Raw genomic sequence first — 19,257 nt, forward strand, 5'->3', positions numbered from 1 at the left:
CATTTTTAAAGACACCATTAAACGTGCATTTCAACCTCAATAATTAATGAGTTCTGACATTTGGAGTTCTTTCGCAAAGAGTCATGCTAGATTGAACTGACGTTTTATTATTGTTTCGTGAAAATTTAATGTTTTAGATGTGCCTGTTATTCATATCATAATTTACATGGTTTACCATAACGTCCGCCTTGGCTTGATACTAAAAGGTTCTTAATGGCGGGAAAACTAGTATACAACAAAATTAAAAGCAGACAAAAATATCGGTGTTCTTGTACTAGTCCGTCTACTTTGAAACATTTGAGGAAAACAACTGTCACCTTTGACCCTCTCGACTTTTTTTTTACAAAATTGAAAAGTTTGGAAACAGAAAAGAAATCTTTTTACAATGATTTTTATGTTGCAGGAAACCGCCAGACTTCACTGAGAACATTTATGTAACGAGCCAATGTATAATAATAATGTCATGTATAGCATGCATGTTGTACAATGTTATTGTTTGAGAATATTTAGACATGCACATAAGTAGATATCAAAAGCAGAATCGAGTCGGATCATTCGACATCGCAACAAAAAAATTAAATATATTAATTACTGAATAGTTAGTGTTAGTACGTTACACTGCTGTAAATTTAAAGCTCGCAAGCATTTGTATTTTGAAAACATTTCACGAGAAAAAAAATAAATGTCTTGAATTTGTTTTAACAATTTTGATCGATTGATTTTCCGTGTATAACAAAAAAAAAAACCTGATGAATCTTAAATCTACACTTATATTTATCATAGTAATAAACATGGTATAGTAATAATGTCATGTACGTGTATACCATGTATACAATTGATTGTTGCTTGAGAATATACACAGACACGTACGCTGCAAAAGCTGTAGTGTTAATTTAACACCATTTGGTATCTATATAGGACAACACCAGTAAAATTTAACACCAGATGGTCCTATATAGATACCAATGGTGTAAATTTAACACTCCAGTTTTTGCAGTGTACATAAAAGATATCAAAATCATGATCATACGAGTGTATTCGACATCTCAAAAAAGAAGTATTTATATGAATGTATAGTGTTAAAGCGTTTAACTGCTGCAAACTGAAAGCTCGGATGTAATGGGGGGTTTTCGGAAGTCTGATATGTGTGCATTATTTCTCTAGAACACTGTAACAAATTCGTTTTCATTGTTCGACTCGGTTGATCTGTGTATCATAATAATATGAAAGGAACTGGTAAACTGTTGATTTGAACTTCGTCATTTTAGGTCAACCAAAAGAACTAAAGTATTCAAGAAAATGAAGCATCCAGCCCCATCCCCACCCCTTCCCATTTTTGATTTTACGGAGGCCGGATGATAAGTGAAAAAAAACTGTCTACATTTTCAGCACGGATGCTACAGAAATTGGGCGCCCCCCCCCCCCGTCTTAACAAACAGCACCCCCCCCCCTAACTTCCAGCCCTCCCCGTAACATCATGCCCCCGCCCCTTTTTTTGCAAACGCCGGCTGCGCGCCGTCTGACTCCCGCGGGACAAGATGGGAAGATGTTGGTTTGCGCTGGCGCTCTGATCAGTTGCCACCAATGACGGATTGAAACAAGTCTACAGTTAAATCTGCACTTTGTTCCCCGCCGGCTTATTTTAAGCAGCAGCAACTTGATTAATAGCCTTTCTCTCCACCGCGCACTGTCAAATATTCATCAGCTTTTCTTTGAAAAGAGAAAAACAAGGAAGGGGCCGTCAAGTCTGCTCAGCAAAATACAAATTGTCCCGTCGTGCTTGCGCATAATTGTCTTATATGCCAACATGCGATTAATGCTGGAACATTTCCCAAGTCGTTGAATTAAACTAAAATTACAATCTTTTTGCAAATTCTTTTATTCCTTACTTAAAATCCAAAATTGCCTGGAGTGCTGCTCTTGGGGTTGTCATTTTAGGGAGAAATATCACTAATACAGTTAGCAATACTCCCCAAATTGAACACAAAGTGAAAGATGCGCTACTTTGATGTGTCTTGAACACCGTGAAAGTTTAGTGTTTCCTTATTTTGGGCATTGCTGCTTTCGAGGGTTATTGACTAGCTAGCTAACTTTCATTAAAAATTTACAATCAGTTGGTTTCTCTTGCATTTTTTTTGAGAGATGGCTGGTAACTTCCATCTCAACCTCATCCCCAATGTACGGTCCCACTAACTGCTATACATATTGTCTTGATGTTGAAAGTTGAGCCTGGGAACCCGGTTGTCTCCCATCTGTCTTTGCACCTAGCTGTATCAACAACAAATAACGGCCACTTGGGTCCAACTCAATTGCCCTCCGTTGCAACCTCCGCCCTCCTAGCCGGGTATCAAAGAGATTGCCCGTACGTAAAATTACATAGAAGGGCAGCGGGGGGTTCCCACGCGTTGCCACATTAAAGCAAACACCATTTTGCTTCTACACATTTCCGTAGAACATTCTGTTATATTCAGTGTGATGTTTTCAGTGCATGTTTTTTATATTCAGAAATGGAGTTTCCGGATCAAAATGGTTTTCGGGTGTAAAAGAGAAAATATATCACGTATGTGTTAATTGAAAACATTAAAATCTTTTCGCCAATTTCATGGGGATTTTCTATTTTTCTATGGTTTAAATTGTGTTCTGGAAGGTATATGAAACCTTTCACTAGCACTGCGTGAACCGTCATCATTTTTGTATCACTCCTGGTTCAAACGAAGTCATCATTTAACCCTCAAAATAAAACGCGTCTCTAATACACCTTAAAAACATGTGCGTATCAATACTGAAACCAATATATTGTCTGAGTTATACATTAATTTGACCCTTTAGCGGTTAATTATTAAAAGAATAGCCACGACACACATAAACACGGTTTTTGTACTGGTATACGTGACATCCATTGGGAAATAAAATAATAATGTGGGTATTTTCTTTTCTACTAGTCCGGTTTCGAGGATTTATTTGAACTTAGATGACCGCACGTGTCAGCAATCAGGCCATGCGATTTTTTTTCCTCTGCCACTGGTGAGACTCTTAATAAATAATGAATGGTAGGCCTTAATGCACCGCTGTTTCCTGCTCAACAACGCAGGCAAGGAAGCGACAGAGTACAAACTCCGAAGTTCAGGGGATGAAGCCGACATTTCATTAATGTCTCGCCTCCTAGTTCCTTTTGTGATGAGAGATCGCGCTTTGTTCTGCCTGGGGCATATGCTGTGACTTGTTACATCGGTGTTGTGCACATGCAGCACGGAGTTGAATAGGCTACGTACTGCGCGGTATTATTGTACATGTACATGACCTTCCTTGCTGTTTCTCAGTGGATATAAATTGAAAGATGGCGCGGTCGCAATGGACGATCTATCTCGCGCACAATCGGCCTGGTTTCTCCGCAAGAGTGGGAGATGCAGTCTCCTCGATAGAAGGAGGAGCTGTGATGGTCAGCCCTGGCTACTAGGCACCGCTCCTCCGCCATGAGCGTTACCTATAGGGCCGTTGAGCCGACCATTGCGACGACGTCTGCAGCATCGGTCGCCCAGGATGAAAGCCGGGTGATCCTGGCCTGCGCTTTGTCATCCGTTGCCATGGTGTGCCTGGCGGCCGCCATCTTGTACTTCCGCATCACCGTGCTGCGACGGGAGAGGACCTTAAACGAGCTGCGGAGGTTGGAGGCTTTGGCCGAGCAGCACCCGGGGAGAAGGAACGGCAACCGTCACAGCAACAGCAGGCCCGTGTCTAGGACTTCCTCGTCGGCCTCGCAGCTGAGTCTGAGCCGGTCCTGGCCCACCGGGTCCTTTCGGAGGCAGTTCTCCCACCCTCCGCGCAGCCCGCAGTCGGAGCTGAGGCGGGGCAGCCTGCACGCCATCCCCAACGGCTTCGGGATTACGGCAACCACCGAGCCGCTGGCCCTGTCCTGTGGCACCACGGCGCAAGTATTGACCTCCACCAAACCGGAGCGAGCCTCGTCCGAGCCCGACGACAAATCGCCCAAGCCCGGTGACCCACGTCGGGCCAGCTGGTCCTTCGAGAACCCCGTCTTCGACCAGTGGGTCCCGCCCCTGATGATGACCAAACCTGACGACGAGGACGACGATGATGACATGGACGTGGACGTCTTCTCGCCCACGGACGACGGCGTCGCCGTCGTGAATCGCCACGACGACGACACCAACTTCACTGTCGTCGATTCACAGCTTTTTGGAGATGAGGTGGTACTCTTTGCCATGGACATTGATCAGGAGGACACTGTCTCACCTCAAGCCTCCAGGAAGCACGTCAAGCTCTCGAGACTCGCAGGTTACTGCGGGAACCCTCTCTACACCCGACACGAGGACCACCCTCTCTCCTTGCCAACCTTACACGAACGAGAGGACAGCAGCAGTAGCGGAGGTGGCAACGAAAAGACGACTGAGGCGGAGGCCACCAAAGACACCGACCCGGATCCGAACGCTCAACGAGACGGCCCAACTGTAATAACGATTTCCCGAAGAAGATCCGAAAGCAGTTGTTGATTGACATCCTCTTTTTTCATCAATTTTTCAATTTCAAAAGGAGCGCATTGTGGTCTCGCTTTTTTACGGAATCGAGAAAAAAAACTTACGGTAAACGAATAATTAATTACTTTTCATGTTTTCCCCGCACTTTCCGAGTCTCAACCATTGCATTGTACCTGGCGATGCCTTCCCCCAAGGGCGGATGCAGAACCCAATTTTTGGGGGACCAATAAAAAACTTTGGCCCCCCAAAAAAGTTGGTCAACAAAATTACGGCGTGGGGTTCGGGGCCCGCTTAAGGGCCTCGAAAAAATGTTGGATTCTAGATGCTCTGTGGTGCGATCTGAGGCAATTTCTGATCACTTTAACCAATTATGTTTTAGGAAAAGATGGTGGTGTACGCAGAACCTGCCTTTATTGCGACGTCACTTTGGAAAAAAGATGCGTTCATTTTTTGGGGGGGGGGGAATGGCCCCCGTTGACCCCCCCCCTCTCCTTGGATCCGCCCTTGCCCCCTCTTTATATCCTCCCTACCCCTTGCAGGGGTACGGGTGTGTATATGGGCTTAGGAAACCACGTACACCAACCGCAAAGGTTGGGCAGTCGGGGAGGGGGGGAAGGCCTCAGAAAAAAATATCAACCACTCTCCAAACCTTTCTCCCTTCCACAACAACCAAGCCCACCCATATTAATTCTACCAAGCATGCCGCTATTCAAACTAAACGTTGAGACAAGTTTTTAGTGTGCTGTGTTAAAGCTCTGCAGTTTCAACAACAACAAAGAGAGAAAGCTAATGTTAAATTTTCGGCAAGTAGTAGTGCAAATTGAAAATGTTATGTTGCTTCCACCGTAGCATTTTGACCTTTGAGTGCAATAGACCTGGAAAAGGAAAAAACACCTGTTCGTGTCGTTTTCATAATGCATTCAATCTGGAAAATCACTAGTAATGTAACACCGGTACAAAATGTCATGTCACAACTCTGTGGATTATTGTGAAAATTGAAGATGGCAGGCGACATTTTGGCAATAAAAGTAGCCACGCATTATAAGGTGTCCCAGAAGAATTGTGCAAGCAGATATCCTTTAATTTCTCAAGAACTACTTAACATGAGTATTTCATCTTGACGGAGCATATTAATTATGCTCTTGTAAAAATGCCATGGCAATCCGTTCATGCAAACCAGAGATCTAATAGATTATTTTCACCCATCCTAATGGGGAGGGATTTACACAGCTAACTTAATTTACATCAGAGTGAAAAGGCCCGTGACAATCTGATGCACTGATATCACTATAAACTGTGTGAATCCCGTTGGAATGGGTGAAAAATCGATAGCCTTTTACAATCTGTTAGATCTCTGGTTTGCATGAACGGATTTCCATGGCATTTTCACTGATTACACACAAGAGTATAATTAATATGCTCCATCAAGATGAAATACTCATGCTGAGTAGTTTTTGAGAAATTAAAGGATATCTGCTTGCACAACTTTTTTGGGACTCCCTGCATAAATTCCAGGGCAATATTATTGGTCTGATTTCATTCGGTTGACACCAACGATTATTATTGAGCGCACTTAAATTTATTTGTTGAAAATGAAATTAACATGAATGCAAATATTTTACTCCAAATTTTGCTTGTATATGCCTAGATGTATATTATTTTATTTTACAAAAGGGTTATTTTGAAACAGAAATGCAATTCATTATATATATATTTCCAGCATTTTCTATTTTAATAATAACCGAAAGCCTACCAAAAATTTGTACAGAGAACGTTCAAAATCTAAACCGAATGTGGGCCTTAATAATATGATAACGGCCTTATGTGATCATTCTTTGAAATTACTAGTACTTGTATTTATTTTTCTGTATGAGAGCAAAAAGGAAGTACTTTTTTAATGACTGGTTTTTTTTTCTCAAAATGATTGTAAGGACTATGAATGGTGTGTGTGACAAACTGACAGTTTTGGTTTCGTGTGTATTTTAAAATAAAATTGGACTGAAACTTCTCAAAATGCACGTATGTCCTACTATATGCATACCATGACGAACGCAATCTGGCGCATGCGCAATGTGGAGCAAGCAGTCGCCATATTTTGGTTTTTTATCTCCATGTTAAAAAAATCTGGTTTGCCCATTTGCTGTTCAAAGTAGAATTGTGTGGGAAAAAATATATTTTAATTTAAGTTCCATGTTTACAGTCGTGACTGAATTATTTTTTATATGAAAACATTATTTTTTGCCAGAATTATTTCACACCAAATTTAAAATGAACATTGTTTGATAATATTTTAAGACATTTCATTACACGATTGGAGGGTATTTAGCTGGTTTCCGTACAGCATTCAAATGGAGGGATTGGGAACCAGCGGACAGCTGTAATTGCCAATGTGTTATCCAGACCCTTTTTTACGTGGAGATCAGTGATCGCGCGTGCATGGATATTCCTATTGGTCAATATTATTTTGTTTGAGCTGGCATTCTGCCTTGTAGGATTAAGCGTGTTCTTTGTTGTGCTAACTGCTTGCAGGTAGGTGAATGGACCGATCCTGTAAGCACCGCCCCATTGTGTTCTGACCAATCACAGCCGTGATTAATGTCCGACGTGCGTGCACAAAAGTCCGACATGCGTTTACGCGCGCGTATGATGCGCGCGGCAGGACAATGCAGTGTGGCAGAGGAGCGCGTGTTAATTTGCCCAGTGCGCAGTGGGCGGGGCTTACTGGATCGGTCCATTTGTAAGGAGGTAAACGTGTGCTAGATTATCCATTGCCTCAATCCCTTCCCTGGTATGACCACGATATGTGACAGGGTTACCCCCCCCCCATGTCTCTACTACACCCTATACACCCCAGACTATTTTCTTCCTAGCACCCCCCAGTTATCTCAACCGAATTCCTGATATCCTGGTAACACAATGACGAACACAAAGGAGGGGGGTCCCTCTGTCACATATCTTGCTACGTGATGCGGTATGAGGTAAATTTCATCAGGCATGTAGATTTGTTTTGTTAAGTAAAATATCGAATCGTCTTTGTTTAATTAAGAATGATGTAAATGTTAAAAGCAGTTCATTGTTTAAGACCCATAAGCATTTAATGCGGTGTATTTTTATAGCAAAAATATGACTTACATTGTATATTTTGTTTATTATTATTAAACTGAGGAAATAAGCATTTTAGTTCGAAATGTTAAATTTGTCGAAATGTATGTGCCTGTTAATTATGATTTAAAATTAAACATTAAATTAAATCTGGTTACCAGTCGAATTCTGATAATCGTCTTTCTAAATTCTAAATTGTTAAAAGGCCTACTGCTTTTATTTTGTTCTGTGCGATAATAACCTTTTTGTTAAATTCATTTTGTGTTTTGTTGTTATTGGTTGGTTGTTATTGTTCTGATGTAAACACCAACAAAAAGGACACAGGTTTCCATAACTGAGGCCACAACGTATCAGCTGCATTTTTGTTTCGGAAAAGCCACACAGAAGACGGGGAAAATACATAATCGACGTAACGAATGAAGACTACGTAAATGTTCGTTGAACTTTTAAATTTCGATCGGCTTAAAACCTGCATATGACTCGGTTACTTATTGACGTTCAGTGTCGTGCTCGTAAGTGCCAGGTTCAATGCGGCCTATTTGTGTTTAGTGTTTGCACTAGTCTTGTCTCCAGACAACGTCGGAGTGTCCTTCAGACAGCTGTTCACATGCATTAATAAATTAACGAGGACAGCGAATGGTCATAATGAGTATCCTGATAATAAAAGATGATTCCAAATGGGCTTCGTTTATCGGTTGGGCCAGGGATACAGCGCCAATTAAGAACGCAATAATTACAACACTGTATAGTGACGAGTTGACGAAGTGCAAGTTCTTGGAATGTCGATTGCAAGTTACATTTAGTTGCTCGATTAAAAACAAGTGGCCAATTACCAAAAAAAGAAAGATTTTTTTTTGCCGAAATGCCATGACTGGGCCCATTTTGTATTTTGTAGACAATTTTAGTTTGTTTTCAACGGAACAAAATACATTTACTCCGAATATGAATACTTTCCCTGTGTCGTCTTAGCCAATTTAAAAAAAAATGGCCGAAAGTCTCCCGAATTTCCAATTAAAAATATCAGGGTCTAAAATGTTTCAAATTTTAAATTGTGTTTCACCTTCAAAATATTCTTGACATAATATGCATCCAAATATTGCACACCGGAATACCAGCAAAATGAAACTAGTATTTTTTTGGTGTTGTTTGTGAGTTTGAGGTCTGTGAATATTTAACTAGTTTAAGCTTGATTTAAGAGACTGCAGCTGTAAATACAAAATGCAGTGCTTGCAAATACGCTGAAGTGCGGTTCATCCAAAACTGGTTCACGTACCATTGTATAGGAGAAATAGTAAGTGAGTTAAGGGTTATTATGTTAATGCGCATCTGTTGATAATTAAGCCAAAATCTGCCGGAGACCTAAACGGCTGTTTCATGAGTGACAGTCAAGAAAGTATTTTGTTTCGATGATGCCACGTGTTGTTTCCGTCCCTTCTTTTTTAATCTGAAGCTATTTCATTGTTGATAAAAAAATATGAATAAGTGCCTATTACACGCCTGGGGCAATTATGTTTTGTTTTTACCGATACAAGAAACAGCCGTGAAATTGCAGTGTTATTATCGACTTGTGTTTTGTGGTATAATTCCGCCGTGTATATACACAAAATGAACCGTACTACATATATTATTGGAGCCTGCAATTCCCCAAGGTTATTCCATTTTGCTTGATTTTTTTTCCATTATTATTCAGGACCATATTAATGAAGCTGTACGCCGAAAGGTCTTTTAAAAGTTTTGTCTTGAGTCCTTCATTCAGGCTTTAAATTTTAACCATTTTTTGTCTTTCTTAGCAAGTGTTATACAGGAAACCAAAATGCCAAGCTTTTTTTTCAATTTCACAAAATGACAGTGCATGTATAAATTTCGACTCGTCCCTTGAGAATCGCGATGGAGATTGCAGCTTCAATTTCTCCGAATTTGTTTGTAGTTTGCAAAGAGCAAAACGAATTTTCTGGCCTCAGCTGAATAAGGTTTAAAGGTGATTTGTACTTGGTCAAACAGTGATGCCCTCCGTGGAAACAAGATAAAGCAAGGTTTTTAAAGCTGGTCCACGAGTGCACGAATTTCTTTTCAATTTATTCCGAATGGGTGTTCACTGGAGGTACATGGGCAGTAGCGCACCCAAGGGTGGCGGGGGCCTCGGTGAGCTTGAGCCCCCCCCCCCCCCCCCCCCCCCCCATCCCCAGCTCCCCTCCCTCAAGAGGTTTTTTTTGGGGGGGGGATTTGGTTTTTTAGTCCCACGATTTGACCGTGGTAATAATTATGCATGAGGCCTATTTTCGAGTAGTATTACAGGGGTGTAAATGCGCTGCACCAACGTCAAAATAGTCAACCCCCCCCCCCCCCAAAAAAAAGGACTGTACAACGGTCGGTGGATCCGGGGGGCAACGGGGTCCATGCCCCCCCCCCCCCCCCCCAAAAAAAATTGGGGGGTAGAAAATGTTTGGACCCATTTTTTTTCGGGGACCAAACAAAACTGTGTTTTTAATTCGGCCATAGGCTGGCCTTTTTGAAACCAGCAAAAAGCGCATGGGAATTGGTCTGGGTTGCATGCGCTCAATCACTTTGAATACAACTCATTATATAAGAATGATTACATAGAGAGGAGCCGCACATACTGAATTAAATTTCACAAATTTTAAACATAAATCAAAATATTTAACTTGTGTACTTTTTCATCCTTAGCAAGGACTTTTTCAGAGACAATTGACAGAGAAACAAGAAACAAACATTACAGAGTTCTTTATCGAAGCAAGATGTCAGTATAAAATGATAACGCCGAGACTTCTACACAAGACAGTAGTCGACCAGGAAGTGGCCTTGCGTCCTCGAAGGATTGAACACGAGTTCGGTTCCATAACCTCTTTTGTTCCCTCCCGTCTGTAATGTTTACATGCGAATTATGAGCACCATTCGAAACTCTCATTGAAGCATGCAATAAGGAAATACAGTTGTTATTATTAGATGGCACGACCTTTCCTATGTGTTATTTCCCGGTACAGAATGCTTACAATATTTGAACCATGAAAACTGACTCACTCTGTGTAACCAGCTAGAATGTCGCAAAGGTTATTTGTGACGACCTGTAATTTGCTTTAGGGATGTTTGTTTGTTTTTCAACATTTTTAGATTAATCGCCTTTTTCAAAACAATTTTGTGAGCATACAGATGTTTTTTTCCCACTGGCTTAGTTACTGGCGTCACAGTTAACTTGAGACAAAACTTTTCAGGTCATTTTTTTTCGGGTGGGGGGATTCTTAAAGAGATGCGTCCCCATAACTGATTTAAGAAAAACTAGGTTGGTAACGTAGAAGACTATTCACTTGTTGATCCATCCACTATCGCCCTGTTGGGTTATCGAAAAATACACGGAACTCGATATTTCTACAATATTTTTTTTTTCCAGAGTGCACGCTATTAACCTGCTTTCAGCACAGCTCCTTGCAATTATTGGCTACATGCAAATTATATACATTACTTTGGACCAATCGAGTGAACGGAAAGCTCCATTATCGTTTTTATGCCCCGCCTCTCGAAAACTTTCCCCGTAGAAAGAATGGTTTGTTCTGTTCTTGTGACGTCACGGTTCAAGATGGCCGCGAACTTTAGCAGCAGAAGACGTTTTCGGAGGAACTTTCACAACATCTAGTGAGCATAATCTCAGTTATTTCAGTGTCTTACAATTGCTAAAAGTATTTTGTTTTGATTACGTGCTTTCACATGTCTATATTAATACCGAAACAGATACAGGAAGTTTATTCTTCGTATACGAAGTTTGTTTTTAAAGTCCTTTTGCGTTAGCACGCAAATCATGCACTGCGTCTGCATGATAATGTGTGTTGTGCAATGGCGAGAAGCCTGAGATGATAATTAAACCGGCTAAACTAGAAAACTGCATGAAATAATTGTCATGCACGCTATACCCCTGAAATTTATTGGAAATTTACATGGACTTCCAATTTAGTTTCACTTAATGACCATTTTATTATCGTTGCTTTCAAAAACAAGGAAAAGCCACACAAAATGATTGTTAATTTCATTTGTGAAAATTTAGTGGGACTGGGAATTCTGTCAACATCACATGGGGTGACAAAACCAGCTCCACCCATTTCAGTTAATTCGATCAGACTGTTGCATTGAGATTTTTTTCTCTCATATTATTTGTCACTATTTCACAGATTTTGTAACGTGTGTGATTACAAAATTAAGCAGGAAACAACTGCAACTATGAAAGGATGGATAAAACTCGAGACCCTGCTCAGGTTAGAGAAGCCATTTTGAAAGGTAAGGCTTCAACTCATCACATACACACTGATTATTAAATGTTATTTTCAGATATATTTATTGCTTAAAATATAAAATTTCAGTACGTTGAATGTAGGGTCAAACATTTGCATTGCCTCAGTGCAAACTTTATTCAGATGGAGCATAACTCTGTTTTTGACAAATTCATGAAAATTAGGTTTCACCAAATACCCACTGAAATTAACCGTTATTCTCAGATACATCAATATACATGCTTATAAAATTCCATGGTATAGTTCAAAAACCAAGTATTAAAATACAAAATTGTTAAATCAACATTTTGTGTTGTATAAACGTCTTCAGGGCATGCAACATATCCCCCCCCCCCCCCCCCCCCACCTTCACTCTGGTATCCTTTAACAAAAAATTGATGTTTGGACGGTATCGTCATTGCTTTTACTTACTGCGGTATTCAATTTCCCCCTTTTTTATTGGATTGTCAGTGTTTAAAGCAATGACAAGCTCTCCGTGCGGTGGACCAGCTATTCTCGTTGGGCGTAAGACTCCCACCATTTCAAAAACAGGAGGAGGTAACAGATAAAGTTTTATGTTTGTTATACCTGACATGTCACAAATAAACCATTTGTTATTTGAGCAAAAAAAATTTGAAAAATCCCATAAATATAAAGACGTACATATAGGTCAAGAGTGTGACAGCATGAGCTTTTTCAACCAATGTTTTCGTTCACCCTAACAATCTCAAACCTGCCCCACTTCAAATCTGTCTAGGTTTTTTTAATGGTTGAGCACTGGACTCAAATTTCCCAAAGATATACACTTACTGAAACACAGATATTCACAATCCTCCACAGTTCCAGGAAACCATTTCTTATTCTTAGTACTGTTACTGTCAAGGATCAATCTGTATGTAATGTAATAGTGGCTCAGCTGTAATGTACCTTCCTTCCTTCCTTGAAAGTGCACTCTCATATGTATGTGGATAAACGCACTGCCAGAAACACCGGAGCGAGCCCCTTCTCCTAGCGATAAGTGTTACTGGGTTCTTTTACATGCATTATACAACGCACGGGACCTACGGTTTACGTCCCATCCGAAGGACAAAGCAATAATGGTTAAGTGTCTTGCTTAAGGACACAAGTGTCAAGACCGGGACTCGAACCCACACTCTGCTGATCAGAAACACCAGAGCTTGAGTCCAGTGCTCTTAACCGCTCGGCAATGACACTCCATCTTTTTCTGAAGTCCTGTCAAATTCCCCCAAATCTGATGGATTTTGAGAGGTCTGGGAATGTTAGGGATAATGACCCCTGACCTTTTGAACTCTTACAGTAAAAACAGCCACGGAAACCTTCCACAAGTACAAGCTGTACGACAGCGATGACGACGTGATGATTAGTGACGGGACTTGCACGCCGGAGAAACAAAAGCCAAAGAAAGACAACAAAAAGCGCAAGGAGGCAGCAAAAGCCCTGGAGGAAGAAACAAGGAAAGATTGCCATCAGCTGCGCACTGCAAGCCACAAAACCAACTATCAGAAGGAGAAGAGGCGAAAATCCAGGGCTGAGAGGAACCGCAGGACACACCAGAAACAGCAGCAGGTCAGTACTTTAAAAATTTGAAAATTTCGAGTTTTTTTCTCTGGAAAAGTTACCTGTTTTACAACATAAGGTCCCATGTTGAGTAAAGGTAACTAGAGCAGACAAAAATTGGGATTAGAACTAACACAACCACTTTCTCATACTTATGTAATATGCTACTTAAATCAGCCATTTTATTTGGGGGGTGGTCTTGTTTTGTTTTTGTATTTTTTTGGGGGGGGGTTTGTTGGTGTTTTTAATTTTCCCATTGAAAAGCTAGTCAATTAATCATAATAATAATAATGGCTTCTTGTATATAGCACTCATGTCCGTCACAGCGCTCTATTATTACCCTGGCTTTACCACAGCTGCCGTTACGACGCTCAAGCATTCAAGGAATTTCTCCCTACCAGGTACCCATTTATTACACCTGGGTGGAGAGAGGCAATCATAGTAAAGTGCCTTGCCCAAGCGCACAAGTACCATGTTCCCCATCAGGATTCAAACCCATGTACTTAACCAAAAAAAAAAAAAGGAAAGTTAACGATTCAATTTCTAAAAAAAAAAAAATTGATTTAAAGGGAATATACAATGTACAACATTTGCAAACATCAAAAAACAAAACTACAAATTTATTATGAAATACCATACTGGACTGTTAGTGAATGACAGTCTAAATCATCCTGTAAAATCATAGCACCTGGTGTGCTGACATTGTCAAGAAAAGCGGTAATTTTGTATCAATTTCCAACGCTGGTCCACCGACCAGCGTTGGAAAAAAACTGGCTTATCTCAAATACTGCCCCCAATTTACCATAATGAGTTAGTCCGCATTGTGTTTGCAATAGATTACAGACCTATGAACGGGTACAAGCCAGCTAGATTGGTTCCCTGACCTTACAATTCCCCGACGTTTATAAATTGCTCCGTTTCATCTCAAGTTGGATCAGGGAACCAGACTACGAGAACATGATTGCTTCTCTTAGTTTTTCCAGTATCTACTAACACAAAACTTCAAACAAGTCAGGTTAACAATATTTGCTATAAAATCCTAACCCCCAAATGCATCCATTTCTGCAAATTACAGCAAAAGCAAAGTATGATTTTTCCCTTTAAGGTTGTCATTCTCAAACACTTTTGACATTTAGAAGCTTTATTGCAATATTTGTGTTCTATTCTTGCATTTTTTTAATTTTCTTCTGTACTCAAAAAAGGTGGATCCCCATGAGAGAACGGAATTTAGGAAACACATCAAAAGAGCCAGGGAAATATCCTCAGTAAGTTGGCCTTTCTGATTTGGTGGAAAATGTTATCCATTTTAAAATGTAAGTGTTAGAGTTGTTTGCTTGCTCACAGCCCCCGAAATGCCAATCTTGTTACAAGAATAACCTTCTTTTTTTTTAAAGATATTTAGATAGGCAATGCATAAATATTGTCTCTTCCCCCCCAAAAATACAACATTTCTGAGATATGGGCATTATGGAGTTATGTGTAATAAAGTAAGCAAATCAAAATGGCATAAATGACAATTTCAAAATATTTTTAACTTAGTCTGCTTTGACGAGGAAAATGCACCAGTTACTGGATTTCACCAATCGAGTCACAGATCGCAGGAAGCCATGCACGTGAAGGTCATGTTCTAATTAAAGGTCCTGCGATTTTTCCACAAGAACATCCACTCTCAGCTGGCTTATTTTAATGGTAGCGCCGTTTAGAATGGGGAATCCCTTTAATATGATTGGATTGCTCTTTGTCTGTGAAGTACAATGCCGAAATTGCAGTATGAAAAAAATGCCATTACTTCCAAGGTTATTTTTGTACATTTTGTGTACATTGGTGATGTCATCCTTTGTATAAAGTGCTTCAGTGCACTGCGTGTACATGATGCATAACATAATTGGGTCATTCCATGAATATGGGGTCCAATTTTTTGTGTCCCTGTTATAAACAGCGTGAGTCAAAAAAAGCGGAACCCAAACCCCATAAAATATATTTCATATTTAAAAGACATGTAGCGCCAAAAGTAATAATAACTGGAAAACCAATTTCATAAGCTACTTTTAGATGAAAAAATATACTGAAATTGCTCAGTCCGTTCAAAGAATATCACCATTTAAACACCATGAGCCTATAAAACCTGTCTCGTCCAAAAAAAGCAATTCATTGGGTGTTTTGACTGTTTGCAACAATGAAGAAAATGACACAGAATACTTGTATCAACAACTGTCACCAACTGTCAGACTGTAGTACACAATATCTTTATAAACAACCCTGGTTTTAGGCAAACAATATGATTTATAAAATCTACTCTTTTTTTTTAAGGACTGGCCTTTAAAAGGGTTCTGTTGAATATTTTTTTTTACGTTTAAACTGAGATTGTATCGCTGGTGATGTTTGAAGACAATTGCGACGACAATTCTTGAAATCGCATTTTTTTTGGACGAGAGAGATTTTAGGGTCATTCTGTTTAAATGGTGATATTTTCTGAATGGATTGAGCAATTTCAGTCATTTTTTCATCTAAAAGTACCTTATGAAATTGGCTTTCCAGTCATTATTATTTTTGGTGTTACATATTTTTTTCAATATGAAATGTAATTTTTGGGGTTTGGGTTCCGCTTTTTTTGACTCACCCTGTATGACATGTATAAGATTTTTTTTAATTCAGGACACATTCTTAAATACCTTTTATCTCCAAGATTGATTGTGTATAAAGCAAAGTACCCACCAAACAAATAAAAAATAGCCTGAAGTCAATTTTAATGATACTTTTATGGCAAATTACACAGGTCAGGTGTAACATGGACACAAAAAACGTCACACTTTTAGACCCCAAATTTATAGAATGACCCCATTTAGGCCATCAGCCTGGGGGTTTGGCCAGTATCAAATCAGGGCATAAATGATTATAGTGCGCATGCGCAAGGTATACCGCCCCTAGAGTGGTAACAAGCATTTTGATGGACATTTTGAAAAAAAGGGTGATAACACCCAAAAAACTGCCACCGCTGCAATGCCATCACATATTTCCCAACTCTGGAGGTGTATACCTTGCCAAAAATCGCTATGACGATTATTCCCCTCATTTGATACCGGTGGCCAACATTTTGGACCGAGGCTGATGGCCTAATTGCATCACATAGTCACATATTTTCAGGTCGCATTTTGCAGTGCTCAAATTATGATACTCATGTGAGATGGAAAAAATCACGCAAGCAAAATGTTGAATTTGATAGTATTTACGGAGGAGTAATAGACATGATTTTTAAAAGTTTGTTTTATAATTTTTTTTCCACTTTGTAGCGTTCCCGCATAGACAATGCCCTGCAGGACTCACAACCGTTCTCTGTCATAACCCAGAGCAGGCTCACTGTAAGTTTTACAGTAAAATAAAAAAATGTGAACCATTATCTTAAAAATTCAGGCATGCAGCCTTTCCTCAGATCAGCTGATTTCCTCGTTTTTCACTTCAGACTTTTGCCATTTAAAATTGAAAAACACTGAACAAAGTCCTGTAAAGATTAGAATTTCCTAGTCTTATGATCTGTTTCTCAGTTCTGATGCAAGTGTGTGTGCATGATATGAAGGCTTCAGGAAATATTTGGATTCATTTTTTACTTTGAGCACAAAACATGCAAATCGAGCTCCTCGGACTTCCCAGGAGAGCAATTTTGGGTGCTCAAATTGAGCTCCTCGGATTTCCCAGGAGAGCGATTAACTGAGCTCCACAAATTTCTAAAAATGAAGGCCTGTCTTTTGTTAATTCCAAGTTGCATGCCTGAAAATTGAACTAAAACCTTGATGTATTGAAAAGACTGACATACATGCAGGCGCAAGCTTATTGCTTAAGCACTGGGACGGTAGTCATGATGTCACGAGATAGAATCCCACTTAAAGGGAAAATACAATATTTGCAAACATCAAAAAATAAAACTACCAAATCATTTTGAAATACCTTGCTGGACAGGACTGTTAGTGAATGACAGTGTAAAGCATCCTGTAAAATCATGGCACTTGGTATACTGTCATTTTCAAGAAAAGTGGTATTTTTGTATCAATTTCCAATGCTGATCAGCCGATCAGCGTTGGAAAAAACTGGCTGTTTTTTTCAAATACTGGCCTCAATTTACCATCGCACTTGTTTGCAATCGATTACAAACCTATGAACGGGTACAAGCCAGCTAGACTGGTTCCCTGACCTTACACTTCCCCAATGTATGTAAACTGCTCTGTTTCTTCTTATATGGAGTCAGGGAACCAGACTACAGGAAAATGATTGTTTTTCTTGGTTTTTATAGCATTTTCGAACGCAAAACCTCAAAAAAGTCAGTGTAACTATATTTGCTATATATTTCCAATCCCCCAATTCCATCCATTTCTGAAAATTACAGCAAAAGCAAATGATGTATATTTCCTTTAAGCTTCTAAGTTAACTAGAAAATTGAGTGGAAATTGTTGAAGAAATAAGTAAAAGAAGGAACATGGATATGAATACAGTCATTTTGTGGTAGATCCTGAAAATTGAATCACTTACACTGCACCTGTGATTTTAATCACATTTTTTTTCTTGTTTTTTCCAACTTTTATTTTCTGCAGAGACCTGTTGGAATTTACAACAAAGGCAAGAAATCCGACAAAGTATATCGAGGTAAGGGGAGAATGCGAGGTTTTATGAGGTTTAACCTTGGGAGGTTCTGCATGTCGGGCATTAATTAAGGCTGTGATTGGTCGAAAAAAAAACTATATTGCAGAGTACGCAATTGGATTAAACAGTAGTCTAGTTTCTAAGCTCCTTCGTATTCCACACTGCACAGCTCCGATCCACGTCCCCGACCGCGTCAAGAAAGATGTGGCGAAAGGCCTGAAGGAAATCCTAGGCAGTTCCTCGCCAACGTCGCTGCACTGCGCACCCAGCTATGACTCCCTGCTGTTTGATAGGGGTGGCACCCCAGCATTTAGCACAGAGAAAAGAAGTTGCCACGCGCCATCTGTGACATCAGCAACAAGGTAGATATCTCGGGGGAAGAACACCCATATAGTTGGGCGGTGCAAGTAAAAAAAAATTTCTCAAATTAGACTGAATTTGAAATAGTTAGCCTGTATCTTACTACAACATAATCACAAAAGAATTGTTTCAGTGAACAAAACAATTAAGTGGAGTGGGATTTTTATCTGCGCCATCTACCAACTGAGCTATCCAGCCCTGTATGTTGGCAGAACGTTACCCATTTTGTCAGTGTTATCCCCTTTACTTTAAACAAAGGGTTAAAAACCAGGGTTTTTTTAGCTATAACTGTTTAAGCAGGGGAATATGTTTGGCCTGTGTTGACATTGGTATTTGCTTTCCCGTGCTAAATTATATTTCAGTGTAAATCCAAATTTTCAATTTGGCTTGATTTAGGTCTCGCAGCTCATTTGCCAATGAAGATCTTGTGTCAGAGACAGCCACCAAAGAATTGCCCAAGGTATTTTAACCCGCCGATTCGTTACTTTATATTCATTATACAAAGTGAAGTTTTTAAAAGTTAAAGAAATTAGATTTTTCTAAGTGATACCTTATTTCCTTTTTTTACCCTTATGCAACTCTAGCTTATTGAAAATATTTTTGGAACAACTCCAAATTGCCACAATGTCTAAATTATTGAATATATATTTTTTCAGTTTTAAACCAGGAATTCATCCATTTTCTAAAAAAGTAAAGTTATTTTAATATTCAGTAGTTCCTTAAAGGGAATTAACAACATTTGCATACATACTTCCTGGACTGCTAGTGAATGACAGTCTAAAGCATCCTGTCAACACATGTCACCTGGTGTG

The 19,257-nt window shown here is 39.7% G+C and overlaps 1 protein-coding gene across 1 annotated transcript in view; it reads left to right on the forward strand.

Annotated features, from left to right (window-relative positions):
• LOC119725546 overlaps positions 1-19,257 on the forward strand; it is a 36,301-nt gene that overhangs the window by 12,450 nt on the left and 4,594 nt on the right. Inside the window, exons 2-10 of the mRNA XM_038196979.1 lie at positions 11,150-11,246; positions 11,777-11,882; positions 12,347-12,433; positions 13,194-13,462; positions 14,656-14,718; positions 16,744-16,812; positions 18,037-18,088; positions 18,255-18,447; positions 18,842-18,905. Coding sequence (XP_038052907.1) covers positions 11,834-11,882; positions 12,347-12,433; positions 13,194-13,462; positions 14,656-14,718; positions 16,744-16,812; positions 18,037-18,088; positions 18,255-18,447; positions 18,842-18,905 — 846 coding nt within the window. The 5' untranslated portion in view covers positions 11,150-11,246; positions 11,777-11,833. The remainder of the gene's footprint in view (positions 1-11,149; positions 11,247-11,776; positions 11,883-12,346; positions 12,434-13,193; positions 13,463-14,655; positions 14,719-16,743; positions 16,813-18,036; positions 18,089-18,254; positions 18,448-18,841; positions 18,906-19,257) is intronic.

The sequence above is a fragment of the Patiria miniata genome, unplaced genomic scaffold (assembly GCF_015706575.1).
Source record: "Patiria miniata isolate m_02_andy unplaced genomic scaffold, ASM1570657v1 HiC_scaffold_19, whole genome shotgun sequence".
NCBI classification, from domain to species: Eukaryota; Metazoa; Echinodermata; class Asteroidea; order Valvatida; family Asterinidae; genus Patiria; species Patiria miniata.